This window comes from Nyctibius grandis, chromosome 13, assembly GCF_013368605.1.
Source record: "Nyctibius grandis isolate bNycGra1 chromosome 13, bNycGra1.pri, whole genome shotgun sequence".
NCBI lineage: Eukaryota > Metazoa > Chordata > Aves > Nyctibiiformes > Nyctibiidae > Nyctibius > Nyctibius grandis.
Genome location: NC_090670.1, coordinates 8277143 through 8300276, shown reverse-complemented (window position 1 = coordinate 8300276; position 23134 = coordinate 8277143). Strand labels below are relative to the sequence as shown.

Below are 23134 nucleotides of genomic sequence, written 5' to 3'. Positions count from 1 at the left end.
ACCCCCTGCTCTGCCCCCCAAAACTGGGGACATCATCTTGTGCCACCTGCGGCGGCCGCTGCCATCTCCCCCCTGTGTCTGTCACCCCCCTGAGCAGTGGCCCCACAGGGGAGGCGAGTTAGTCCCTGACTTCAGCGGGCTTCTCTGTTTGTCCCTGGGAAAGACAAAAACATCAATTATTAGTGGTGAAAACCTTCAGCCTCGTGATGCAGCAATGGTGTGAGGGGAAGCGGAAGGTCTGGCAAAAGTTCCCCCTTGAGCATCCCCACAGGGCTGGAGCTGGGGTGCTGGTGGGAAGAGGTTGCCTCCACTTCTTTGCTTTGTTTTGTTCCTTTTTTTTTAAACTGTTTTTTTTTTTATTAACTTTTTTTTTCTTTTTTTTTTTTACTTTTTTTTTTTTTAATTTTTTATTTTGCGGTCGCACATTTGGTGTCTGCAGGGCAGTTTCTGTAAACGCGGCACAGCTTGTATAATACTAAATAAAGCAGCATGCAAATCCCATCCCCACATTTGCAGTCCGCAGACACGTAGTGTTTAAAAGCTGAGAGACCCACGTCTCTATTTATTCTTTCACCAGCAGATACATGGCTCCTAAACATTTGTCTCCAAGATGTGGGACGCAGCTACCCCACACAGCTCGGCTCTTCCTACACTAAGGGGGAAGCAAGACAGGGATCGCCGTGTACCCAGGCCCATGGCACCCAAATGCCCCAGGCTCAGTGATACACCCGCGCCTCCGGGTCGCTGCCTTGTTTTGGGTCGCTCCCCGAAACAAGTCAAGGCTGGCTGGCGGCGAGTGAAGGGCAGCACCACGCCGCGATCCTTCCATTGCTGTAAGTCGATAAGAGGCAGCAATTAAGGGCAGAGCTCCTGGCCACGGGCACAGAGAGGCCTCCTCGCTGCCATCAGTCATTGCCACATCAGTGTCCACCAGCAGACTCGTCTGACCCTCTCTGCAATTACCCAGGCCAATTAGCGCCTCTGCTCCTCAGCCAGATAACATGTCCCTGCTTTGTGCCTGGCCCTCCGAGCCACCAGCATATGCTGGTAGCGCTGGCAAGGGTTTCACGGACCAGTTTGGTCGCAGTGCTCAGCCTGGGCTTGCTCTGATGTGTAGCAAGGTGATGAGCAAGTCCTTTGCTGGGGATTTCATGCCACCGAAAGCTCTTCTTCCCTTGCCCTCCTGCTTTATCATCCTCCCCAGGAGCAGCACAGCGAACAACCAGCTGGTTGCATGTTTGGCACAGTAAATACTAACCTGCAGCAAGGGCCCTGCTAGAAGGATTGCAAGGAAGCAAGAAGCATTGCACCTTGGTGGGCTGGAAATAGCATCCCTCTCCTCTGATGTGGTCGCAGGAGGCTTGCGTGGCAAAGCCGGCTCTGGCGACTCTGTGACACCGCCACGGTGAAGTGTCTGCCCTGGCTACCACGCTCAGATGTTTATCACACACACATTGACAGGCAATAGCAGTGACTCACGCCACGGGTCTGGCACCCTGGGCCAAATCCTGTATCCTTCTGCAAGTTTCAGCTCAACATTATGAGTCACTTATGCCACCATCCTCGCTTTACTTTTTTTTTTTTCCAGAAAATATTGTTTTTCCTTCAAATGGGAACAAATACACCCAATACCAGGAATTTTGCTAGATAGAGTCCAGATGACAAGTTCTCAGAAAACACTGTCAGCTGCTGAGATTCAGCTTTGAGAGACATCATCCAACGTTAACCATAAACAACAGGGGCAACAAAATATCTGGCAGATCTTGAAGTGACATGAGATGCCTGCACTCCACAACAAACCCGTTTCACACCACGGGAAAGGTCACCACTTTAATCCACTTCTGGGTGGAATGTACACAAACATCTTTCTTCTTAACATCTGTAATTAAACAGCCTCTTGCTTTCCTATCCACCCCATGTTTATTTTCCCGTTTGCTAACATGGTGGATGGTAATATAATATGACACTGAAGGGATACAGGCTGCTACAGGAGGGTTTTCAACTTCTTTTGAGTGATTTGCCTGCAGAGAGCTGGATGCGAAGAGCGGTTGCGCTGCTTGGATCCAGCAGTGATTTCCTTTCTGGACATGCAGCATCTTTGCGCGCTGAAATAATAATGAAGTGAAGAGGACAGTGAAAGCGAAGAAAAACTGCTGGCAGAGATCCCCAAATGTGTTGACTCTTTGCAAGTAGTTCTTGAGGTCTCTGCTGGGCACCTACGAGGGAGGGACAGCCACTAAGCCGGGGGCTTGAGGCTGGATCTGTACTTCTGTTACGAAAAAGTCTGGTTTTCAGTGTTGGGAATGTGCTGGAGCAATTGGGACAAGTCTTCTGTGTCTCTGTGGCCACCAAGGAGCATCTGAAATAACCCTGAATAGTCCCGCACAGGGCCCTTCCTTTCCCACGAGGTGCTCTCAGGTACCAGCCAGCTCCCACCCCACCGCACAGCACCCAGGAGGAAACACCCCACAGCAGCAAGAATTTTTCTTTTCCTCTCCGAACTTTTTTGGCACACGCTCCGCGGGGAGCTGTGCGGGGAGCCGGGCGCAATGGCTTTCACAGGAACGACGTTAGCCGTCGGGAAGGGCTGTGGGATCCGGCGCTTGGCAGCCTGGAGGCATGGATGTGTACTTCAGATCCTAGCATGCTCTCAGCAAAACAACACCAAGATGTTTATTTTCTAAAGGATACAATGTTTGACAAAATAAACTATATTTGATTAATTCTGACTGCTTTTCTGGTTTTTTTTTTGAAGGCAGTAAATTCGCTGACTGTATAAACATGCCAGGGCCGCTTCATCTGCCTATACCAAAATTTCCGTTACCTCATCTCCAGGGAATGTCCTTCAGTACCATTGTGACGAGCTTATTTATGGGGTTGTTTGTGGGTTTGGGTTTTTTTTCCCCCCACACTTTTACTTCTTAGTGAGGTCTCCCATGAGCAAGCCACGGGCTGGAGATGAGCAAAACCCACCACTTATCTTCACACGGAGACTTTCACCATGTCCCTAATAGAAAACCTGAATTCTCACGCTGAGGACCAGCGAGCATCCTCCAATGTGATGGCTTCACCTCATTCCCCTCCGGCTGCGGATTTCATCTGCCTGACACCTCCATACCTGGCTCCTTGCTAAAGCAACAAATAACGCCCAAGCAGCGTTTGTGCATTTGCTGACGACCAGCCAAGTCATCCTCAGCTGTGGAGCTCACACTGAAAAATCCCTGGGTTTCTGGGAACGGACACCTGCTTCTGGGGCACGTGGCTCATGATCTGGTAAAGCTTTAGCAGCATTTGTCAATCGTTAAGCTGCAGGGCTGCTGGAAAGGTCAGGGAAATTCCCACCAAGGCACTCAGGTGTTTGGGAACCAAATGGTATTTCTGAGATGCTTTAGCTTAGGTGAGCTAGAGAGCCTGCAGGGCAGGACTTGGCCAGTGGACTTGGCCATGGCCAGTCCCACCACCGAACTATGTGCTCCGAGGCTGGAAGGAGGCGTCTCAGCAGCACCCATGGCTCTGTTTCAAGCATTTTGAGGTCTTTGTGTGGTTTCCTGTATTTTACTTTAGACACTTATGCAACATCCCACGTCTGGTCCCCCCCGCCAGCAGCCTGCTTGTCTGCCTGCTTCCCGTGCCTCTTCTGCCTCGGGACTGCCCCTGCCACCGCCTCCCACGCATCTGCGAAGGTCTCACCATGGACCAGCAGCTGCTAAGAAAATAGGGCAGGAGGCAGCACAAGGCAGCCACCTCGTCCCCTCCTGACACAGCAGTCCCCAGCGTGCCACCTCGTTTGGACCCTGGCCTGTGCCCCCATCGAGCACCCTCCGAGGCCGGGGAGCAGCTGGGAACTGCCCTCTCAGTTGGTGGCACCTCCCTTGCCGTACCCATATCTCAGCACGCACTGGTTTTGACCAGTTCCCCTTATGCAAACCCACCGGAACACCCCTGTGCCCACCTGCCACGTTTGCAGACACGGCTGGTGCTCTTCATCCTCTGTGCAAGTGGGATTTGGTGTTGGTCGAAAGCCCCAGAGAATCCAGTCCCACATCCCCACTGGGTCTCTGCTCCAGAGCGCTCGAGGGCTTTGCACATGGAGGTGAATGAGCAATTCTGAAAAACTCCCTGAAAAACAAAACTGAGACACTCTAGATTTGACTTCCCCAAACACACGAGCTGTGAGCACCAGCTGTTTCGAGCAGATGTTAAGTGCGTTAGATTATACCATTCCAGCACTAAACTATTAGTCAATTGATTAATGAACTGGGATTTCCCATCCAACAAAAATGTTTTGGTTTTAAATTATAATTTGATGCATGGTTAGGACAGAAATACATTACACATGCTAAACGCATGTTTGCATCTCATCACCACCCTCAGACACGGGAAAAGGTGCTGGCTTCGCCACCTTTTCAAGGCAAACCCACCTCGAGGTGCAATGGCTTTGTGTGTGGTGTGATGCCGCTCACTCCTGCCCATGCACAGGATGTCCATGGTGGTGGCAGGGTCCCGGCCACCCCGCTGCTGCCACCAGAGTTTAACAAGAGCTGCAAAACCAGCCAGAAAGCATTAAGGTTAACTGGCAGGGGGTAATGGCTCCAACACCTGAGACTGGGAACCTTCCCCAATGTCACTGGGCCTTTAGCCAGCACCGGCACAAAGCACCGAGCCCATGAGGCACCACTGGGACACAGTGCTGGCAGACGGAGGGCAGCCACGCTGCACTGAGGAGCCCATGGCTCTGCACGGGGAGACTCGGGGATCAGAGGCAGCAACAGTTCGGACCAGCTCTGGGTTTCACCGCAGGGCTGGAAGTTATCTAGAAAAAGCTTTTTTCAAATTTTTTCTTTCTTTCCAGAAGCACCTCCGTGACATAACCCTCTCTGTTCAGCTGCTTTTCGTGCTGGCAGAAAACCAGACACATGTTTACTCTGGCCACACGCCTCGCTGGCAGGACGCGGCCAGCGCCAGTGCCGGAGCCACATCGCTGCGTTATCACAGCGCTACCGTGATAACCGTCAGCTCGAGCCCCGCACCTCCCCTGCTCATATAAATACATTATTGTATATATGATAGATATACTCATTACTGATATATATATTAGTATGATAATAAATAAAAACTGAAATAATCTTGACTGTGTGTTAGCGGTTAAACCTGCAAGCCCTGGGACAAGGTGTGGAGCTCCAGGTACACATGCACAGGGGAGGTGACAGTGCCCATCTCCTGATGATGTCCCATCCCACGGCAACACAGGTCACAGTAAGCAGAGGTGGTGTGGAGCAACAAACAGGGAACAATTATTCCTTATTTCTCATGATACAGGAATGATACAGTGGCCAAAACTGAAGGCCAGCTTTGCTTCACCCTGGTGCCCAAGGCATCCCTTGCAAAACCCCTGTTAAAACACGCACACAAACCCACTGCAGGATAAAATTCAACAGCTTTTTTTCAAGTTATAAGGCATTATTCATAAACTTGGCTGGTAGCAGGCTCAAAGGCTGTTTTTCGTGATCTGTTATCATAACAAAAAGTCTCCAACAACACAGCTTTGCTAAACAGCATGTGCGTGCACTGGGAAACCAGGCTCAGCGTGCTCCCGAGGGGACTACCGCGGACAGGCATCAGCATCGCACTGCAGCGACGCAGGGTGGGGAAACCTGGAGGGCTCCAGGAGATACACAGCAAGGCGCAGCCCGCACCAGCTCCCTAAGAGAGCAAGAGAGCACGCTGGACTCGCACTGAAGAGCCGGTGCCACCATCCCATCCCTCTGCTTATCTAAGGAAGGAGCACACAGAGTATTCCTGACACAATATTAGAGGAGGGAATGTCCCCGCACCGGTACCAGCGATACCTGTCGAGGCAGAGGCAGCCCATCACCTTCAAACAAACCCAGCGACCCGCTCCCACCCCCAGCGCTCCAGGGGGATGGAAGGAAAACGCTCAGAAGGGAAGAAGCGATGGGAATTCAAGTGGCAGTAATAAAATATTCCCTTTGGTGGAGCAGAGGCTCACAGGCACAGCCAGCTGCGGTGCGGAGAGCAGGGACGATGGGGAGAGCTGGGCCAACGCGAGAGCGAAGCACGAGGGTGAAGAACCGCCTCTGCCAGCAACACTGATGGCTCTGCCCCCTGTCACCCCCGTGCACCTGGACCCCTTCGACCCGAGGGTACCCCAGCAAGCAGTGATGCTGAAAGATGGAGAGGATTGCAATTTGGTTTGTCATCATGTGAAATACAAATATGCATACACAAACACACGTCACACCAGCATGGATGTAAAAAACCAGCACTCACAGGAATGCTGTACGGCACCAGCGCTGCCCAAACATCCCCAGTGCTCATGCCAATGCAGATGGGACGTGAGGGGTCTGAAACCCAGAAGTTTCAGACCGTTAACCAGCAGGTCCCGCTGGGGCTCAACCCAGATCTGCTCCTCTCCATCAGGAGCAGTGAATTGGGAGTTAAGGTCCCCAGGCAGAGGAGCGGGGTGAGCAGCCAGCTCTCCCCCTGCCACGGCTTGTCACAAGGCTTCCAATCAGGGTCAGCCACATCAGCCCCACCACTTCAAAGAACAGGAAAAGTTTCCACTTTCCAAACCATCTGATTGCGTGGTTCAGACTTATCTACTTTCTCTCAAACATAAAGTTGCTTTTAAAAAGGTCTGAAGCACACAAATATTTAAAGCATGCACGTGCGTGTGAGTGTGTGCACGCACGCACACATGCACACGCTGCAGCTTAAGATAACTGCGGATATAATCACTTTAATAAAGGCAGCGTCTTGAACAGAAATATGTAGCCATTTTGGCCAGGCACCAAATCAAACCCAACACTCCCTGGCCCCAGCCCATCCACTCCATCAGACTAAGCCAAGCCTTTCCATGGTGGCCCCGAGCTGGGCACTGTTGGCCTATCCAGGCTGCCCACTCCAGGAACAAGGCAGAGCATCGCCTTGCACATGTGGGAGGCTACTTCCAGCACACCATTTATAGAGCAACCGACCTTTTATTTTAGAGATAGCTTAAGTAAAGTAACATGCAAAGAAACATGTGAGTAAGAGTCTCATCTGCCTTGGGCTCCTGCAAATAGTTTTCTTTTCCTCCCTTGTAGTACAACACATTGGATGCCCGTTATTTATCCTCGTAAAGCACGGCGTGTACATCCACGTCATCTGTCCTTTGGCTGGAGCTGTGTTTGCAAATATCCAATGGGAAAGGAGGTGCTTTGCTTCTGAAGAATAAAACCAGGGCATTGCATGGGCCACAGGGACGCTGGAGGAGATCAGCTGCCTGCGCTGAAGGGCTTCGCAGGACCTGGCTGGGAGGCAAGCAGCAAAATCACCTGCAACTTGCCATGATGCAAGCAGGCTTCATGCCCACAGGAGCACGTCTCCACGACAATCCCAGGGCATGACGACAACTCTTCTGCAACGTCTTTCCTCCTGCCGTATGTCCAACCTTCTCTCTCCCCTGTCTTCGCATGTCCTCCGTATTATGAGCCTGGCCAGATTCCTAGGGGTGAGCCTCAAAGTTGGAGTAAATACAAAAACTGCTTGAACTACAGACAAAATCTGTATTAAGTCAACTAGGAGCAGGGGGCTGATATTTGCTGAGGGTATTTCATAAATTGCAGGTGTTCTGTACCCCATGCATGTTCGAACAACTCAATATGGTCTTCAACTTAACAGCAAGGGAGACCTCAGTCTTCAAAAACTGCGAGGAACATGATTTAATAAGAACCTTCTTAAATTAAACAGGATTATCTTAAAAAAGCACTGTTATGTATATACTAGTTTACCATGAACAAACTCTATTTTAGTTGGGGTTTTTTTTGTGTGAAGATACCATATTCTTTTATAAAACCAACTCAAGTCATTTGCCCTGTCTTTCAGAAGAGGTTCTGAATGTCTTCCTCATTAAAAAAAAAGGCATGTAGAGACACTGGGCGATGCCGCCGGCACCGCTCACAGCCCGTGGCCCAGCAGCAGCGGCAGGACCAAGGTGACGGCAGCAGCAGGGCGGGGGGCTGCGCTCCCAGGGTCGCTGCTGGGGACCGCAGCGCTGTCTTTGCTTTGCCGATTCAGAAGCTGCTTGTTTGCAGAGGCGTCGTCCATATCCAGGTCGTACGCCAGCTCTGAAAGCAGAAGGCGAGAGGTTAGTAACAGGCGGTGTATGCCCGCACCCTGACACACGGCACATCCAGCACCCATCAGCACCAGAGTCCCCGGGGCAGCCCGTGCCAGCAGCCTGGGACAGCTGGGTCCGAGTGCGGTCAAAGGCATCATGGCAGGTGGTGGATGGGCCAGAAGAGCTTAGCGAACATCTTGTCAGTCCTGCATCCAGCTCTGGTCTCAGAGTACCTCCCAGTACCCTACACCAAACCTTATGCTTGGAAAGACCAAAAAATCACAATGATAATGATGTGCCCCAGTAAGAAAACAAAAGAGATAAGGGGCTCTGGCTTACTGGAGAGCTACTCCCAAAGAAAATCAGCTGAACTTCGGAGCGGGTGTTGAGCAATGCAAGTCACGTCTGCTCCCCAGACACCGCAAGGATGCGTGTAGGAGTGAGGAAATCCAGGCGAGCACAAATAGTTCCCCCAAACCCAGAGCCAGCACAAGGCCTGGCTCACCAAATACCTCCTGTTTGGAGGACCTGAGGAGCTCTGCATTTCTGCGCTCTTACGTAAGTGTGTGCAAAATATGCTCCTTACAGCACTTACAACACATCCATCCCATCCCCTGTCCACCTCATCAAAGCACTGGAGAGCGAGGAATGTGAATGGATCACGCACCCCGGGCACACTGGTGTTGCAACATGGGGACTTTGAGATGAAGTACAAGGGAGCTCCAACCCAAGAAGAAAATGTCCATTATAGAAGGTTTGACAGTCCTGGCAGAGAAGGATGACATTAATGGGGGAAAAGCTTGTGGCACCTCATCACTGGCTGCAAAGGACCTGCTGAGCAGTAAGTCACAGTCGCCCTTGTCTCCCTGGGACAGGGAGGAATAAAAGAAGTCCAAATAGACAATGTGGAAAGGCAAGAAACCAGTAATTCTCAGGGCCAAGAACAAAAAGCAAAAGGTGTTTTTAGATGCCATTAGCCAGATCCACCTGGGGCATTTGTACCTCCCGAGCATCTGGACCCAGTGGGTGCACCCATGTTCGACTCAAGGCAACGTGTCCCTCACTCCCCTTCTCACGCTGCTGCCATCTCCTTCTGGGGTCCAGGTTTCTCACCTGGATGGGCGTCAGTAAAGCCTGTTCATGTCATCCCCAGAGCCTGGCCTTTGGAAGTGGAGGAAGCTAATGGCTTCCATCAGAAGAGACCCTGTCTCAAGCCTTCCACAAGCCCTCATGGATCACCAGCGTACTGACAAGTTTGGATCACCCCACCCCACCCCTGAGAAAGAATCCAAGTGGCTGAATAAACACTCTAGCTAAAAAACGCTGCATCAATCCAATGAGCACCACTGCCAAGGCAAACAGGCAGTATTTCTTAATCAAAAATACACAAACACTGCAAAACAAAAGCATGACGATGTTAACGTGACAAACGAGTCAGCCCAGGCCATCAAAGAGGGTCTGAAACGGCTGAAAGGGAGCAGATATCCATGCACACAAAGGGCCAGATGTGAGCAAAATCCACCTGGTAAACTCTGACTTCTCCAGGAGATTCCTACAGATATTGCGATTTCTCTTCTCCACAAGTTTCCTGCTTCTCTTCTTAAGAGTACAGATGTGCTGCTGTCCTCCAGAGCTGCACACCCATGGGCAGAGCAGGAAAAGGTGCCACCCTGAAAGGGATGCACCAGGCGGCCACCTCTGCCTGTCCTGTGCTGCTTGCCAAGCACAGAAAGACAAGGAACTACTGGAGAGAGTCCAGCGGAGGGCTATGAAGATGATCAGAGGACTGGAGCATCTCTCGTACGAGGAGAGGCTGAGGGAGCTGGGGCTGTTTAGCCTGGAGAAGAGAAGACTGGGGGGATTTTATCAATACTTACAAATACCTTAAGGGTGGGTGTCAAGAGGATGGGACCCATGCTCTTCTCAGTGGGGCCCAGTGACAGGACAAGGGGCAACAGGCACAAACTGAAACATGGGAAGTTCCATCTGAATATGAGGAAAAACTTCTTCACTTTGAGGGTGCCAGAGCACTGGAACAGGCTGCCCAGGGAGGTTGTGGAGTCTCCTTCTCTGGAGATATTCAAAACTCGCCTGGACGTGACCCTGTGCAACGTGCTCTAGGGGAACCTGCTTTGGCAGGGGTTGGACTAGATGATCTCCAGAGGTCCCTTCCAACCCCAACCAGTCTGTGATTCTGTGAAATAAAAAGTCCCTCTGGCACAAGGGATGCTCAAGGCTTCGGGGCAGTTTGGGAGCAGCGTGGCTGCACCATCTTCTTTTCCCAAACTCGTTTCTGCAGAATAAGTGAAGGAATTTGAGTTAATAAAATCACACCAGATTATTTTGCAGTTGGTTGTTTTACACAAGACTCCTCAGCTGGTACAGCGTCCCATCAGGGCAACGATGGCCTGCCCTGCTATGTTTTGGAAGGTGTTTCCACACACTCGAAAGGCTCCTAAAACCTAAAAGATGCCCCTGATGGTCACAGTACCATCAGGCACCTGCGTCCTTCCAGACAATCTGCAGACAATCAGCAGAGCTTTTGAGACAGAATATTCTCTTCTCAGACAACCTAGCAAAACTAAAAAAGATCCATGGGAACTGACTAATACTCTTGCCTTCAGTTTAGAAAATAAATTTGAAACAAAAGAGTGTTTCAGCAACGTCCTTAACAGCACAAAGGGTTTTGACATTCCCATTTAAAGTCTCGTTCTGCGATGTTGTCATTTATGAGATGTGGGTTCCTGCACGGTTCACAATGCAGGAGCTGAATCGTGTTGGAGACTTTCAGCCAAAGCTGATCATTTCAGACGTATTCTTTTACAGGGGAAATTTTCAAATTCTGGGATTTCACCTGAACTTGAGTAAGGGTAATTTTTTAAATCATCATATTTCACCCAAATAGGAATGACGATTCTCTCATTCATCCTCTTTGACCAAATTAAAGAGAAGGGAACAGAAACCCTCTTGTCATCAGAGATTTGAGAGCTATTTTGCTAGCCTTGTTTAACTGCTTCAGGAGTTTAGTGCCTGGGTGTGCCATTTGTTTTCGCTGCTCCTTCCTTTGTTTCCTTCTCTGGTCTTATTTGTGCCCAATTGTATTTTTAGGATCAATGGATTTAGCCATACGTCTTTTATTTTGTATTAATAATGGATCTGTAACTCCTGAAAATCCTTTTCACTTAACTTCTACTGACCTTCGGTACATAGGAGGAAAGGAAAATAAATATTAGCCTGTAACAGACCAGAGGCAGCTGATAACCAGGTTCAGGCAATAACGACATTAAAAAATCTATACTAATAATAGTAATAGTAGTAGTAGTAGTAATAATAATAATTCTTCAAATCCAGGAATCCAAATTAGCAAATATTCCTAAGCAGGTACATCTTGAGAGGGCTTCATTACTGTTTCCAGCCTTCGTTAGGATCCCCAGTTAGTTCAGGTCACTGCCACATCCCTGCACCTCCTGTTCCCACAGCCACCAGAGGGAAGGAACCTCAGCTCCAGGGATGGAGCTGCAGGATGGCCAGGGGGATAAGAGAAACTAACCTTCCACATACGCCATTTCGGTCACTTCCACCCAAAACTCTGCCTTTATGCTGCAAAATAACCCGTGAGAAGCTGCTCCTCTGCCTGCCTGCTCCCCAGCCACCTTCTGCACTAAACGTCTCCACTGCCCCAGCTGTGATCACCCATTTCATTTGCAACAGCTCCTGCTACAAAGCGGCCCTTTGGCCTGCAAAGGCTTTTTTTTGGAGGGGGGAAGCTAGAAAAATCTGTTTCTGTTTATAATCAGTCGGAGTCCAGAGGGTATTATCAACAATCTGCACTAATTACGTATTAAATCTTCACTCATTTTGGCCCCTCTTGTCCTCTGGGCTGCGGATTAGATAATCCCCTTAAAATAATAGTCAATCATTAGCTCTGCTATTTTCCCCCCGCCCTGCACGCAAGCCGAGCGTGCCGTGCCGTTTCCCGGAGTCCTCACGCAGCTGGTGAAAGGTCTCCAGCCGAACGCAAGCTGGTCCCTCCGGAAGCATCTTTTGTAACCAAAGCCCCTCTAACACAAAGCTGCTGCGCTTTTGCTCCCAGGACGGCAAAAGTTTCAATGGTCTCGCGGCGCGGATGACAAAAACCTGCCGCCAGCTCCATGGCACGCACTTTCCGCATCCGCAAAATAAAGCGGCAGCATTTTTCCATGGATTAGGGCTAGAATCAGGCGTACTGACTCTGCACAAGCTTATTGGGCAGGAATCATTAAAAAGCTCTTCTTGCTGAACCACACGAGCTTTAGAGCCGGCTACAAAAGACGGCTGAAGCGGGAGGAGATTGGGTTTGAGTGGGTATAATAAGTCCCATGGCAGCTGGTGCAGAAGAAGCCAGGAGCACGAGTACTGGCAAGCAGGCAGCGATAGGGCAGGCATTCCCACGCCAAATCATAGAATCATTTTGGTTGGAAAGGACCTTTAAGATCATGGAGTCCAACCATTAACCTGGCACTGCCAAGTCCACCACTAAACCATGTCCCTAAGCACCACATCTACTCGTCCTTTATATACCTCCAGAGATGATGACTCCACCACTTCCCTGGGCAGCCTGTGCCAATGTTTGACAACCCTTTCAGTGAAGAAATTTTCCTGATACCCAATCTAAACCTCCCCTGGCACAACTTGAGGCCGTTTCCTCTCGTCCTATCACTTGTTAGCTGGGACAAGAGACCAACACCCTCCTCGCTACACCCTCCTTTCAGGTAGTTGTAGAGAGCGATAAGGTCTCCCCTCAGCCTCCTTTTCTCCAGGCTAAACACCCCCAGTTCCCTCAGTCGCTCCTCATCACACTTGTGCTCCAGACCCTTCACCAGCTTCGTTGCCCTTCTCTGGACTTTCTCCAGCACCTCAATGTCTTGAAGTGAGGGGCCCAGAATTGAACACAGTACTTGAGGTGTGGCCTCACCAGTGCCGAGTACAGGGGGACGATCCCTGCCCTAGTCCTGCTGGCAACACTATTTCTGACAGGAGCCAGGATGCTGTTGGCCTTCTTGGCCACCTGGGCACACTGCTCACTCATATTCAGCCGACCATCGATCAACAGCCCCAGATCCTTTTCCACCAGGCACTTTCCAGCCACTCTTCCCCAAGCCTGTAGGGGTGCATGGGGTTGTTGTGCCCCAAGTACAGGACCTGACACTGAGCCTTGTTGAACCTCATACAGTTGGCCTCAGCCCATCGATCCAACCTGACGTGGTCCCACCACTGCCTACTGAAACATCCCTTTTCACCCCTAAAAGGACAACGTGGTCTTAAAAGCAAAGAACTGCTAGCAAATGCCACTCCGGCAAATGACCTCCAAGAGGACAGTGCCTGGCTCCTGCGGGCTGGCTTGGCCGCTGCCCAGAGCCCCAAGCCAGGGAATGTCATCTCATAGGGAGGCATCTGGACTGCCTGCCTGCCAAGCCTGGCCCGGCAGATGGCTCCAGGATGGACCTAATATAGTAACAGAGTCATAATGGATGGTCATGCATGAAAAATGCTTCGTGGTGTCACTCGATAGCTCTGCTGGTGCCCCACACAGTGGCAACGGGTGCAAAGGGGATCCCCCCCAGGCAAAACCATCGTGCCTAACGCAGTACGTTCACCAAATGAGGCTGCCGAGTGGGCCAAAGCACTTGCAGTGACGTGGTGACAGTCCTTGTTTGCAGATGATGGAAACTCTGTGGTGTGAAGGGACCGGGGAATGGATAGTGACCACGTGTTTCAAATAAGCTCAAAACACATCGAGTAGAAATGTCAGAGAGAAGTAGGGCAGCTTGGCAAGCTCCTGCAGCTCTCGTGGTCAGTTGTGAACATCTGCCTGCGCATGTCCTTCAGGACTGATCTAGGCAAGCACATGCTACCATTGCCGACAACAATTACAATCTCTGGGGTGCACTGCTGTATTTAACTTTTTTAAGCAGCAAGCCTCATCAGTGTGGGGAACAAAATGACAGGGGATGAAGCAGACTCCAAAGCAAGACTAGATTTTTTAAAGGGAGAGACGTAGAGGGTAGATTTAGATTAGATATTAGGAAGAAATTCTTGCCTGTGAGGGTGGTGAGACACTGGCACAGGTTGCCCAGAGAAGCTGTGGCTGCCCCCTCCCTGGCAGTGTTCAAGGCCAGGTTGGATGGGGCTTGGAGCAACCTGGTCTAGTGGAAAGTTGTCCCTGCCCATGGCAGGGGAGTTGGAACTAGATGATCTTTAGGGTCCCTTCCAACCCAAACCATTCTGTGATTCTATGATTTTATGTCTGAGTCAAGCCCAGGCTGTTGACTCATTACAAGGTGAAGCATAAGAGCCTGTGATTCCACAGATCAGACTGCCTGATCCCGGCTGCCAACTCTCCATCTCTATGGCACCGACCACTCTCATGGGTGTTTGCACCTGGAGCCTAGCAGAACAGTCCAATTTCATCCCAAACTCTTCCTGTTGGAACACCAAAAGCTCGGCTCACCTCAGCTTCCAGTTACCCTGCTTTCTCATGCAAACAGCTCATACTACAAAGACACCTCTGCCTCCACAAAGACAACACCTGAACCCATCCATGGAGTTACACAGCACACACGGCCACAACTGTGTGGATACAGCCGGGATCCCCAACCCTCTGCTTCTCCAAAACTCCTTAAAACTCTTCCAAACGCCTAGCCAAGCACGGTTTCATCTCACCAAGGAGGTTTTGCCCTCCGGCTTATTACCACTAAAATCCTGGAGCACCAACAGGTTTGCCAGTTGTCTTCTTGCGCAACAAGCTGCAACAGCCCAGCCGTAGGTGTGGCCGCGCCGGCGCGTAATTAAAGCGCTGAGCCAGGGCTGGCCGCGATGCTTGTGTTGGCACGGTTGCGAGATCACCGAGATGGATGCGCAGCATGTGCATGGTCTTGTGCCTCTGCTTTTCCACCTCCTCCGCAGCAGTTTAGGAGGTGTGGCTCTTGGCAATATGAATTTGGGGGAAAAAAAAGAAAAAATCCGTCTCAACACCATACCGCTGCCTTCGGCAATATGGCTGAGGGAGCCTGGCGCGGCTCAGCAGTGAGAGGTAAAACCAACTTCCTGGGCAGAAACCCAAAGGAATCGGGTTTGGGATTGCTGATTTGCAAACCAAGACTTTTCCCCTGCTCGCCTCTTCAACATATCCCAGCTGCCGGCGTGCTGCTGATGGCCTGCAGCGTGTGTTTGCAAGCAACCTGAAGACCGCAGGCACCACCACAAAACCATGCATCAATTTGCGGGAAGTTCCCCCAGGACTGAAGCAATCTGGAGCACAGCAACCAGGTTGATTTGGGGGGACCAAGTCATCCAGCATGGAGAGGTGAGGAAGCTCCAGCTCAACCCTAAACCAGGGATGCCACCAGGTGCTGCTCAGGGTACACGTGGCAATCGGCCATGAGCTCTGCAAGGCAGCCGGCACACATACCCAGGCTACCCCACCTCCAGCACTACCACAAAAGTCTCATCCATGGATGTCCTCAAGCTTTTGATGGGACAAAGGGACAAAATGCCCCCAAAAACCCAACATGTCACATGGTACGGGCAGAGGGTCTGCACCACGACCCCAATTCAAGCGACTACTCCTCCACCCCACCTTGGCCAGAGGCTGGTGGCGAGAAAGGGCTATCATTTATGACCTGGGCCTATGTTTACTTTGCAAACATAGTCATTAAATTCCTCCTAACTCCTTGGTGTGCTCTAGATTTACCCCAAAGAGAATCTGGCGTCTGCAATTGCATTAATCATTTTCCCTTTGGCAGCAAGTGAAAGAGTTTCTGAACTGTACTCGTAGAGCGGAGCCACAAAAACGTGTTTAGCAAAACACGCTCATGTAATCTATTAAAAATTAACAAATCTCATTAGCATTATTAATTGGAAGTGCCGGAGTCCTTGTACTTTGATGACGAAGCAGCATGCCCTAGTCTGATACCTAGCTGTACTGTCCAGAAAAAGAGCTGCTACCTAAAGGATCTTAGGAGAGAAGAACTGAAAAATAGGGAGCTAAACATGGACAGCCAAAAGCATCTACAAAGGCAGGAGTCATGAAAGAAAAAGAGGAAAAGCTGGAAACAGAAGATTATGAATGGAAGTGAAGTGATTTATGAGGCAGCAACATAGGACTGGGTCAAGCAATGTTCCTGCAGATCCCCCATGTACCTCAGCCCACTCAGACATGGAGTCACCCTCTCCCTCTTTGGAGACTTTCAAGATCTAAACCCACAAAGTGATCCCTTCTGATCACTCTGCTGTCACCTGAGACATCTCAGGATAGTCTTGATTTTAGGAGGTAACGTTCCCAGTGATAGCAGAGCAAAATGAAATGCTTCCTATTTTCTCTAATGACCAAAACCAACATCATCACCTAAAACTGTAATTTTCCCCTTCACTTTTGCTCCTCCAAAAGTTCTTTGGATATGACCAGGACAGGTAGCTCTTGCTTGCTACCTGCTGGCCTTCAACTCTCCAAGCTCAGGACATTTGGTGACATTCATGTACCAGCAAAACCCACCAAGTCACAGTCCTCAGGAGAACAGCAATGGTCCCTGCCTTCCAGACGCCAGCTGCTAAAAGCAGCCCTCAAGGCAGAAGGATATTTCTCAATGCTTGATCAGAAAACTCATGGTGGTGTTACGGCACCCAGGAACATCTGACATCTTCCTTTGTGACTCATTGCGTGCAGAAACCAGACTTGAACAGGGCCCAGGTCATGGAGACCACGTTTCGTGGCATTCGTGCTCCAAGTAGGCAACCAGGAATGTGCCTCTTCAATCAGAAGGGACCAGGACTTTGTGCAATGTCTACGCTCGGTCAAAAATCCCTGGACATCCATAATTGCCTTATGCTTGTAAGGAAAAGAAAAATGAAAGGCAGCTGGTGTTTTGCTCCTTGAGCACACACGTAAAGAAAGTACCTGAAGCAGCACTCCCAGCCTGGGGATCAAACTGACAGAGACTCCACCAGGAGTTGATCTCCACCACTCACGATGCCAAGGGAAATATCTGGAGTGAGATTTCGGGTCATAACCCAAGAATTTGGGTTGGGCATGGACATTCCTGCTCAGCCCATAGGTAGAGCCGGCAGGTAGGCTCAGGCATGGTGGTACACAGGCAACAGCTCAGCCTGCCTCCGCTCCTGGAGAAACTCCCCAAAGATTTGTGCTCTTACACTGCCTGGGATCACCAGCATGGATGGAGAGCAAGTTCCTCCTGCTAAAATAAACAAACAAACAAACCAACCAACCAACCAACCCCTGGCCCTGAATTAAAACAACATTAAAGTGACTTCAGCCTATAAAAACAGGGCAATGCAGGAGGTCCTGGGAAACATCACCATATCCGACTTTACCACTTTATATAGCAAAAGTAGGGTTGGGTTCATAGGCTGGAACTTTTTAACTGCTTCAGATCATGTTCCCTGTGCTGGAAGGAGCCCCAGGAACAGCCGCTGTAGTCTGAAATCAGGACCTGCCTTTGCACTGCCTTCTGCGTGGCTGCAAAGACCCAAATTAAACCCAGATGCTTACCGGGTGCGTGTAACATCTGATGCAAAAATGGGGCTGATTCCTGCTCCCTGCCTCCCTCCCGGACCGAGAGCATGCCCTGGTCCCAAAGCACCGGTGGAACGATGGTGCTGAAAGCTAGAGCTGGACGGCGGTGGCAGCTCCGATGGGAAACCCAGCGTCATCCCAGCTGAGCGCCAAGACACAGCAGCTGCAGTGCTTGGGCTGTGCTGGATCCATCTCATCACACTTGCTCTTTCTTGGGGACCAAGGGGCTCCCCATCATGCTTGGGGACCCACAGCTGGGACCTCGTCAAACCAGTGCTCATGGCTGGGACCGCGGTGGAGCTCAGGGAGACCACCTTGGCTGTCCCTGCCCCAGGAGGAGGTACCAAGGGAGGGAGAGGATCAGCTCCGGGCTCCTGCCCAGGACCTCCCTGGGTCAGCTTGTATGTGCAGCCACGGAGGGTACCGGGGACGAGGACACACAGCTCACATGGGAGCATCCAAATTGCTCTGGGGACACATCCATCGGCACAGCGAGCAGTGAAACAGGGAGGTGACAATGCAAGGAGTCCAAGTCCACGAATGCCTCCCCCTCCATCCTATCTGTAGCACTCACGGCTCACTCTCAGGAATCTCACAATCACAGAGGAAAATCAAAATAAAAAGGCTACGTAATCCAGTTTGTAAATCCCTTGAAAAATACAAAATCCTCTCTAAAACGGATTACAGAGATTAGAGATAAGAGTTTCTTGGAAATCAAGAATTCCATTTCAGCCTCTCTCCCACCCTCCCAGAAAAGACAAAAGAGATGGGCTCGTGCCCCGCACCACCCTGCCACACTCCTCCCCGGCCATCACCCCAGCCTCAGGGAGCAACAGCAGCTCCCTCCAGGCCCTGAAAACAGCACAGCTGTTTCTACCCGATTTTGCCCTAAACATTATTTTGGGGCATTACATATTGGCAACATGCATTGCTGGTAGGAAATTTGCCCGGACCAGGGAGAGGAGGAGATGCCTGCCAGCCTCCTGCACGCTTTTTGGTCCATCCCTTTTCCCAACAGGCTCCGTGGGACCATGCAGTGTGCAGCCGCGGCTTTGTGAGCTGCAGGAGCTGCACCCAGCCCTGCGGGCGCACAGCAGAAAAATGGCCTCTGAAATCAGGGTGGTCTTCTAAAAATCGAGATGTTTCACTTGGCTGTGCCGATGGAGACAACGATATCAACAGGAGAGAGGTCAAACACTCACATGCCAATGATATAAAAACATTTATCGGCCATTATTATTCTGATAGATTAAAAATCAGCACTTTGTTTAATATTTTGACTCAAGTTGCCACAGTCAACGGTGACAGAACAATTTCCTGTTGGGAATTTTTATTTCGTGAGAGTTTTTGTGCTTTCATTCTTATTTGGAACAACAGGAAAAAAAAATAAAAAAAGATTGCAATATTAGCATTCCCGGCAGAGCACGCATTCAAGTTCCTGACCTGTTATTGCTCAAGGACTTCTGCAGCTGCAGATGCCTGTTTGGAGCTACAGTAGGTCACTTTGAATGATGCTCATAGAATAAGGATCAAAACACTTACAGCTTGATCAAAAGGACGTTTTATGAACACTGCAGCCCAAGTTAAGTGCTGATGTGAATACTTAACGTTCACCCTTATATTAGGTCAGCTCAGTTCTAATAAAATTAACACCCTTTTAAATAATGCACTCAATTTTTATTTGTTTCATGCTTTTGTGCCTTATGGCTTTGAAAACATTTCCTCAAACCTTTTCCATCACTCTGGGAACATCTAGCTGTGTTAGGACCTGGAAATCAACTTCTTCTCCAGAGGAATAAAGGGGGGGTGCTGCTTTTTACTGTTGCTTCACCTGCTGTAACCTGAATTTATCCATCAAAGGTTGGGTTTCCCCCCACACACAAAAGAGGGTAACACAGTCAGACTCTTTCTTTTCCGAGTAGGAATTACTACCTGTAAATAAACAACTAAAACCCCATCTACAAGCACCAGCAGCATCAATGCTCCTTTGAAAAGAGACAACAGAAAAAACAAAGCAGGGAAAAAATCCAGTCTCTTTTCTGCATTTCACTTGCACATTAGAGGCAAAATGAACTTACCAGTCCAGGACAGGGGACGTCTTATTGGTGCAATACAGCCGGTTAACTGTTCTTTAGAGATATTCATCTCAAAAGCCAGAAGAGAAAGAGCGTTTTCCCCCCTTTTATTTATTTATCTTTTTTTTTTTTTTTTTTTGGTGCCAACTCACCTTAGCTGAAAAGCACATTGAGATTGTAATTATGGGAAGGCCTCATCTAGTAGATTTGTAAACTCAGCCATTGGCTTGAATTACTGGAATTAGCAAGGCTAATTTAATGTCACTGTTCAAAATAGCTCAGATTTGGAATTTCTTAATGGCCTTAGGAGAAGGAGCCTTTATGCATACTGCAATCTAGGCTTCATTCTTAGACTAAATTCCTTCTCATAGATTTTGTGAATGCCCTGTTTTGTAGCCAACACAAACTCTGTCCAGTAAAATAATGTAAGGACTCCGAATGAAAAGAGATTAGCTGTTCCCTGCTCCTGTTATTTTAAAGCAGAAATAACTTTGGCTTCTACTGATTCATAGACAAAGCTTGAAATGCAAAGCATGCTCAACTCCAGATTCAGCATGAAAAGGACCTTAAAATATTCCCGAGTGCAAGTAATGGACTTATTAGAGGGATGAAAAGAGGCACTTTTCACAGGATCCCAAGCTCTTTAGTCCCGTCATATCAATAATCTTGCTTAAGAATTTCATTCTATTTACATTTCTTTCCCTTCCAAATATCCTGCCTGACTCCTATGAAATACAACATTTATGCTTTTAAAGCGTTAATTTATTTCTGTTAATGCTCGGCGGCAAGTGATGTAAAATGTCTACGGATCACGCCGAGCGCGAGCGGGTGCGCTGTTGTCAGGACGGCACGTGACAGGGAACCATCCCGTACGACGTGCCGTTTTACACCTGATGATTGATAAACGAGGAGGTAATTTTAAAGACCTGGTTAAAAGCATCTTCTTTAAATGATGACAGCTGATCGTGCTGGAACTCAACGTACCTGCTATTTGTTCTCCTCTTCTTTATGTTTAACATCCACAAAAACAATGCTGACAGTGAGAAAAAAGGAGCTTTATAGATATCAGGAAGGAAATCTGCCTGTCTGTCCTTAAGCTACCAAAATATACCCTTTTTTTTTTTTACCCAGATTGCTTAGTCTTTGCAGGATGGTTTAACCTAAAACCAGCACTAAGCAACTAGTGGCGGTTTTCCCTCTTTGTTTGAAGAAATGGATGAACAAACAAAGGTATTTCAGGAAGAAATTACAAAAGCCTGTGTAGAAACACCAGGAAAGCAGATGGAGATGTCCCCTTTTTACAGAGCAAGGGGAGATTTTTTTCTCTGCTTGGCTCCATGTCCCCATGACAATTTGCACCAGCCGGGGAGTGTCGTAGCATGGAGGGGACAGATGTGTTGGGCTACATCGGCCCATGGCCATCCCCGAGACAGCACCGGCAGAGACCAAAAGACCCCAAAACACTGTGATACGACAAGCGGCCATCCCGGGATGGCCACACACAGCACATGGTACCGGCCAGGGATGATTTTCACAGACCCAGACGTGCGGTTTTGCTCTGGAAAGCCAAAGCACGGTGATTGCACGCCGCCTTTCACCCAATCAAAGCACACCGCAGGCATTAATTACGCCCTCGGCTTTGCAGAGATTAATTGAGCACTGAAGCCTCACAGTCCCCGCAAGCCGAGCGCAAGCCTCCATTCACTAACGGCTAAAACTGAGCTGAGGTTTCAATGAGGCTTCACAAGCACTGATGGGCGAGCTGGGAAAAGCACCTCTGAGCGCCCCGAGTCGCTCTGCAGCAGTGGCCTCCTCCTCAGGGGATGCTTTTAATTCCTCCAGACACGTTCCAGCAAGTCCCCCTGTGAAGGCAGCCATTCGGGTTTTGGTCTGAAAACGTTCTTCATGGCAAAGCACGGAAACCAGACACACCAGGGACAGGGAGGATGAGGAGCAATCCTGTCCCACAGCCATCTGTCATTGCATCTGCTCAGCCCCTACTTCTAAGGGGATCTCTGTTTCTCAAGAGATCTCTGACATTAGCAGTCATTTTTCCTAGCAATGAACTTGACAGCCCTGATGAGACATCCCACCTCCAAGTGCTGAGAAGCAACAGGAGCTCCTCAAATCATCCTTGTTGCTTCCTCACGTGCCGCTGGCTGCCAGGCTGCTGTGTCACCCCTCCCCAGGTGGGACAGGCTGTAAAAGATGTCCAGGCTGCCTTTTTCTATCCATCCTCCCAACCCCTCCAGCTGCAAGAGGCATAGAATCATAGAATCGTTTTGGTTGGAAAGGACCAAAAGTTTAAGATCGTCGAGTCCAACCATTAACCTGGCACTGCCAAGCCCACCACTAAACCATGTCCCTAAGCACTGCATCTACATGTCTGTTAAACACCTCCAGGGATGGTGACTCCACCACTTCCCTGGGCAGCCTGTTCCAATGTTTGACAACTCTTTCAGTGAAGAAATTTTCCTGATATCCAATCTAAACCTCCCCTGGCACAACTTGAGGCCATTTCCTCTCGACCAATCATTTGTTACTTGGGAGAAGAGAGCAACAACCACCTCGCTACAACCTCCTTTCAGGTAGTTGTAGAGAGTGATAAGGTCTCCCCTCAGCCTCCTTTTCTCCAGACTAAACACCCCTAGCTCCCTCATAAGACTTCTGCTCTAGACCCTTCACCAGCTTCGTTGTCCTTCTCTGGACTCACTCCAGCATCCCCAGCAGCTCTGCCAGCAGAACCATGGGAAGGCACCCCAATGTGCACAGGTGCTACAAGATGGTCCAGAAACCGCCCTCGCTGAAGCAGTTGCAGCATCCTTTGCCAGGTCAAACCCACAGGCATCGCACAGGACTCCTGCAGCCTTGGTCACTCCGGAGGCCTCTCCTGCGATGCTCTAGTAAAGCAGGAAAACCGTCTCTGCCTCCCGATCCCCCCAGTTTGCTCGGTTTGGGCTTGCTGCATGCCTCCCCATCTTTCCATCCATCTGGATGACTTCATGTCCTCTCAGAAGTTTCTCGAGCCATGTGCCCAGGGCACAGGTGCCAAGCAACGATGGATTTAGATGAGCAGCCTGCTGCCCCACAAACATCTGCTCTCACTGTTTCTTTAGCAACAAATGCCCGCATGAAATAGGTGACAAGCGCATTAAAAAAATACAATACCTGTGCAGCAGAGAGCTGGAAGGCAAAGGGGGATTGCCAGCCCCTGCAGCTAACAAAAAGTGGTGGCTGTGCTGCAGCTGCAGCCTGGGAAACCCATTAAGACCACATGGGGTGTCAAATTGTATGTAACATGAGCGCTGGGCTTGCAGGCGCTGCGTGACGGCAGCCCTGCAATGGAGCCGGGCGGAAAGCGGGGCC

The 23134-nt window shown here is 49.8% G+C and overlaps 1 protein-coding gene across 1 annotated transcript in view; it reads right to left on the bottom strand.

The window, feature by feature from the left end:
• Positions 1–7959: 7959 nt before the first annotated feature.
• The window catches only part of GPC3 (glypican 3), a 155062-nt gene continuing 139887 nt past the window's right edge, over positions 7960–23134 (bottom strand). The window contains exon 8 of the mRNA XM_068412136.1: positions 7960–8129. Within this exon, the coding sequence (XP_068268237.1) occupies positions 7960–8129 (170 nt within the window). The remainder of the gene's footprint in view (positions 8130–23134) is intronic.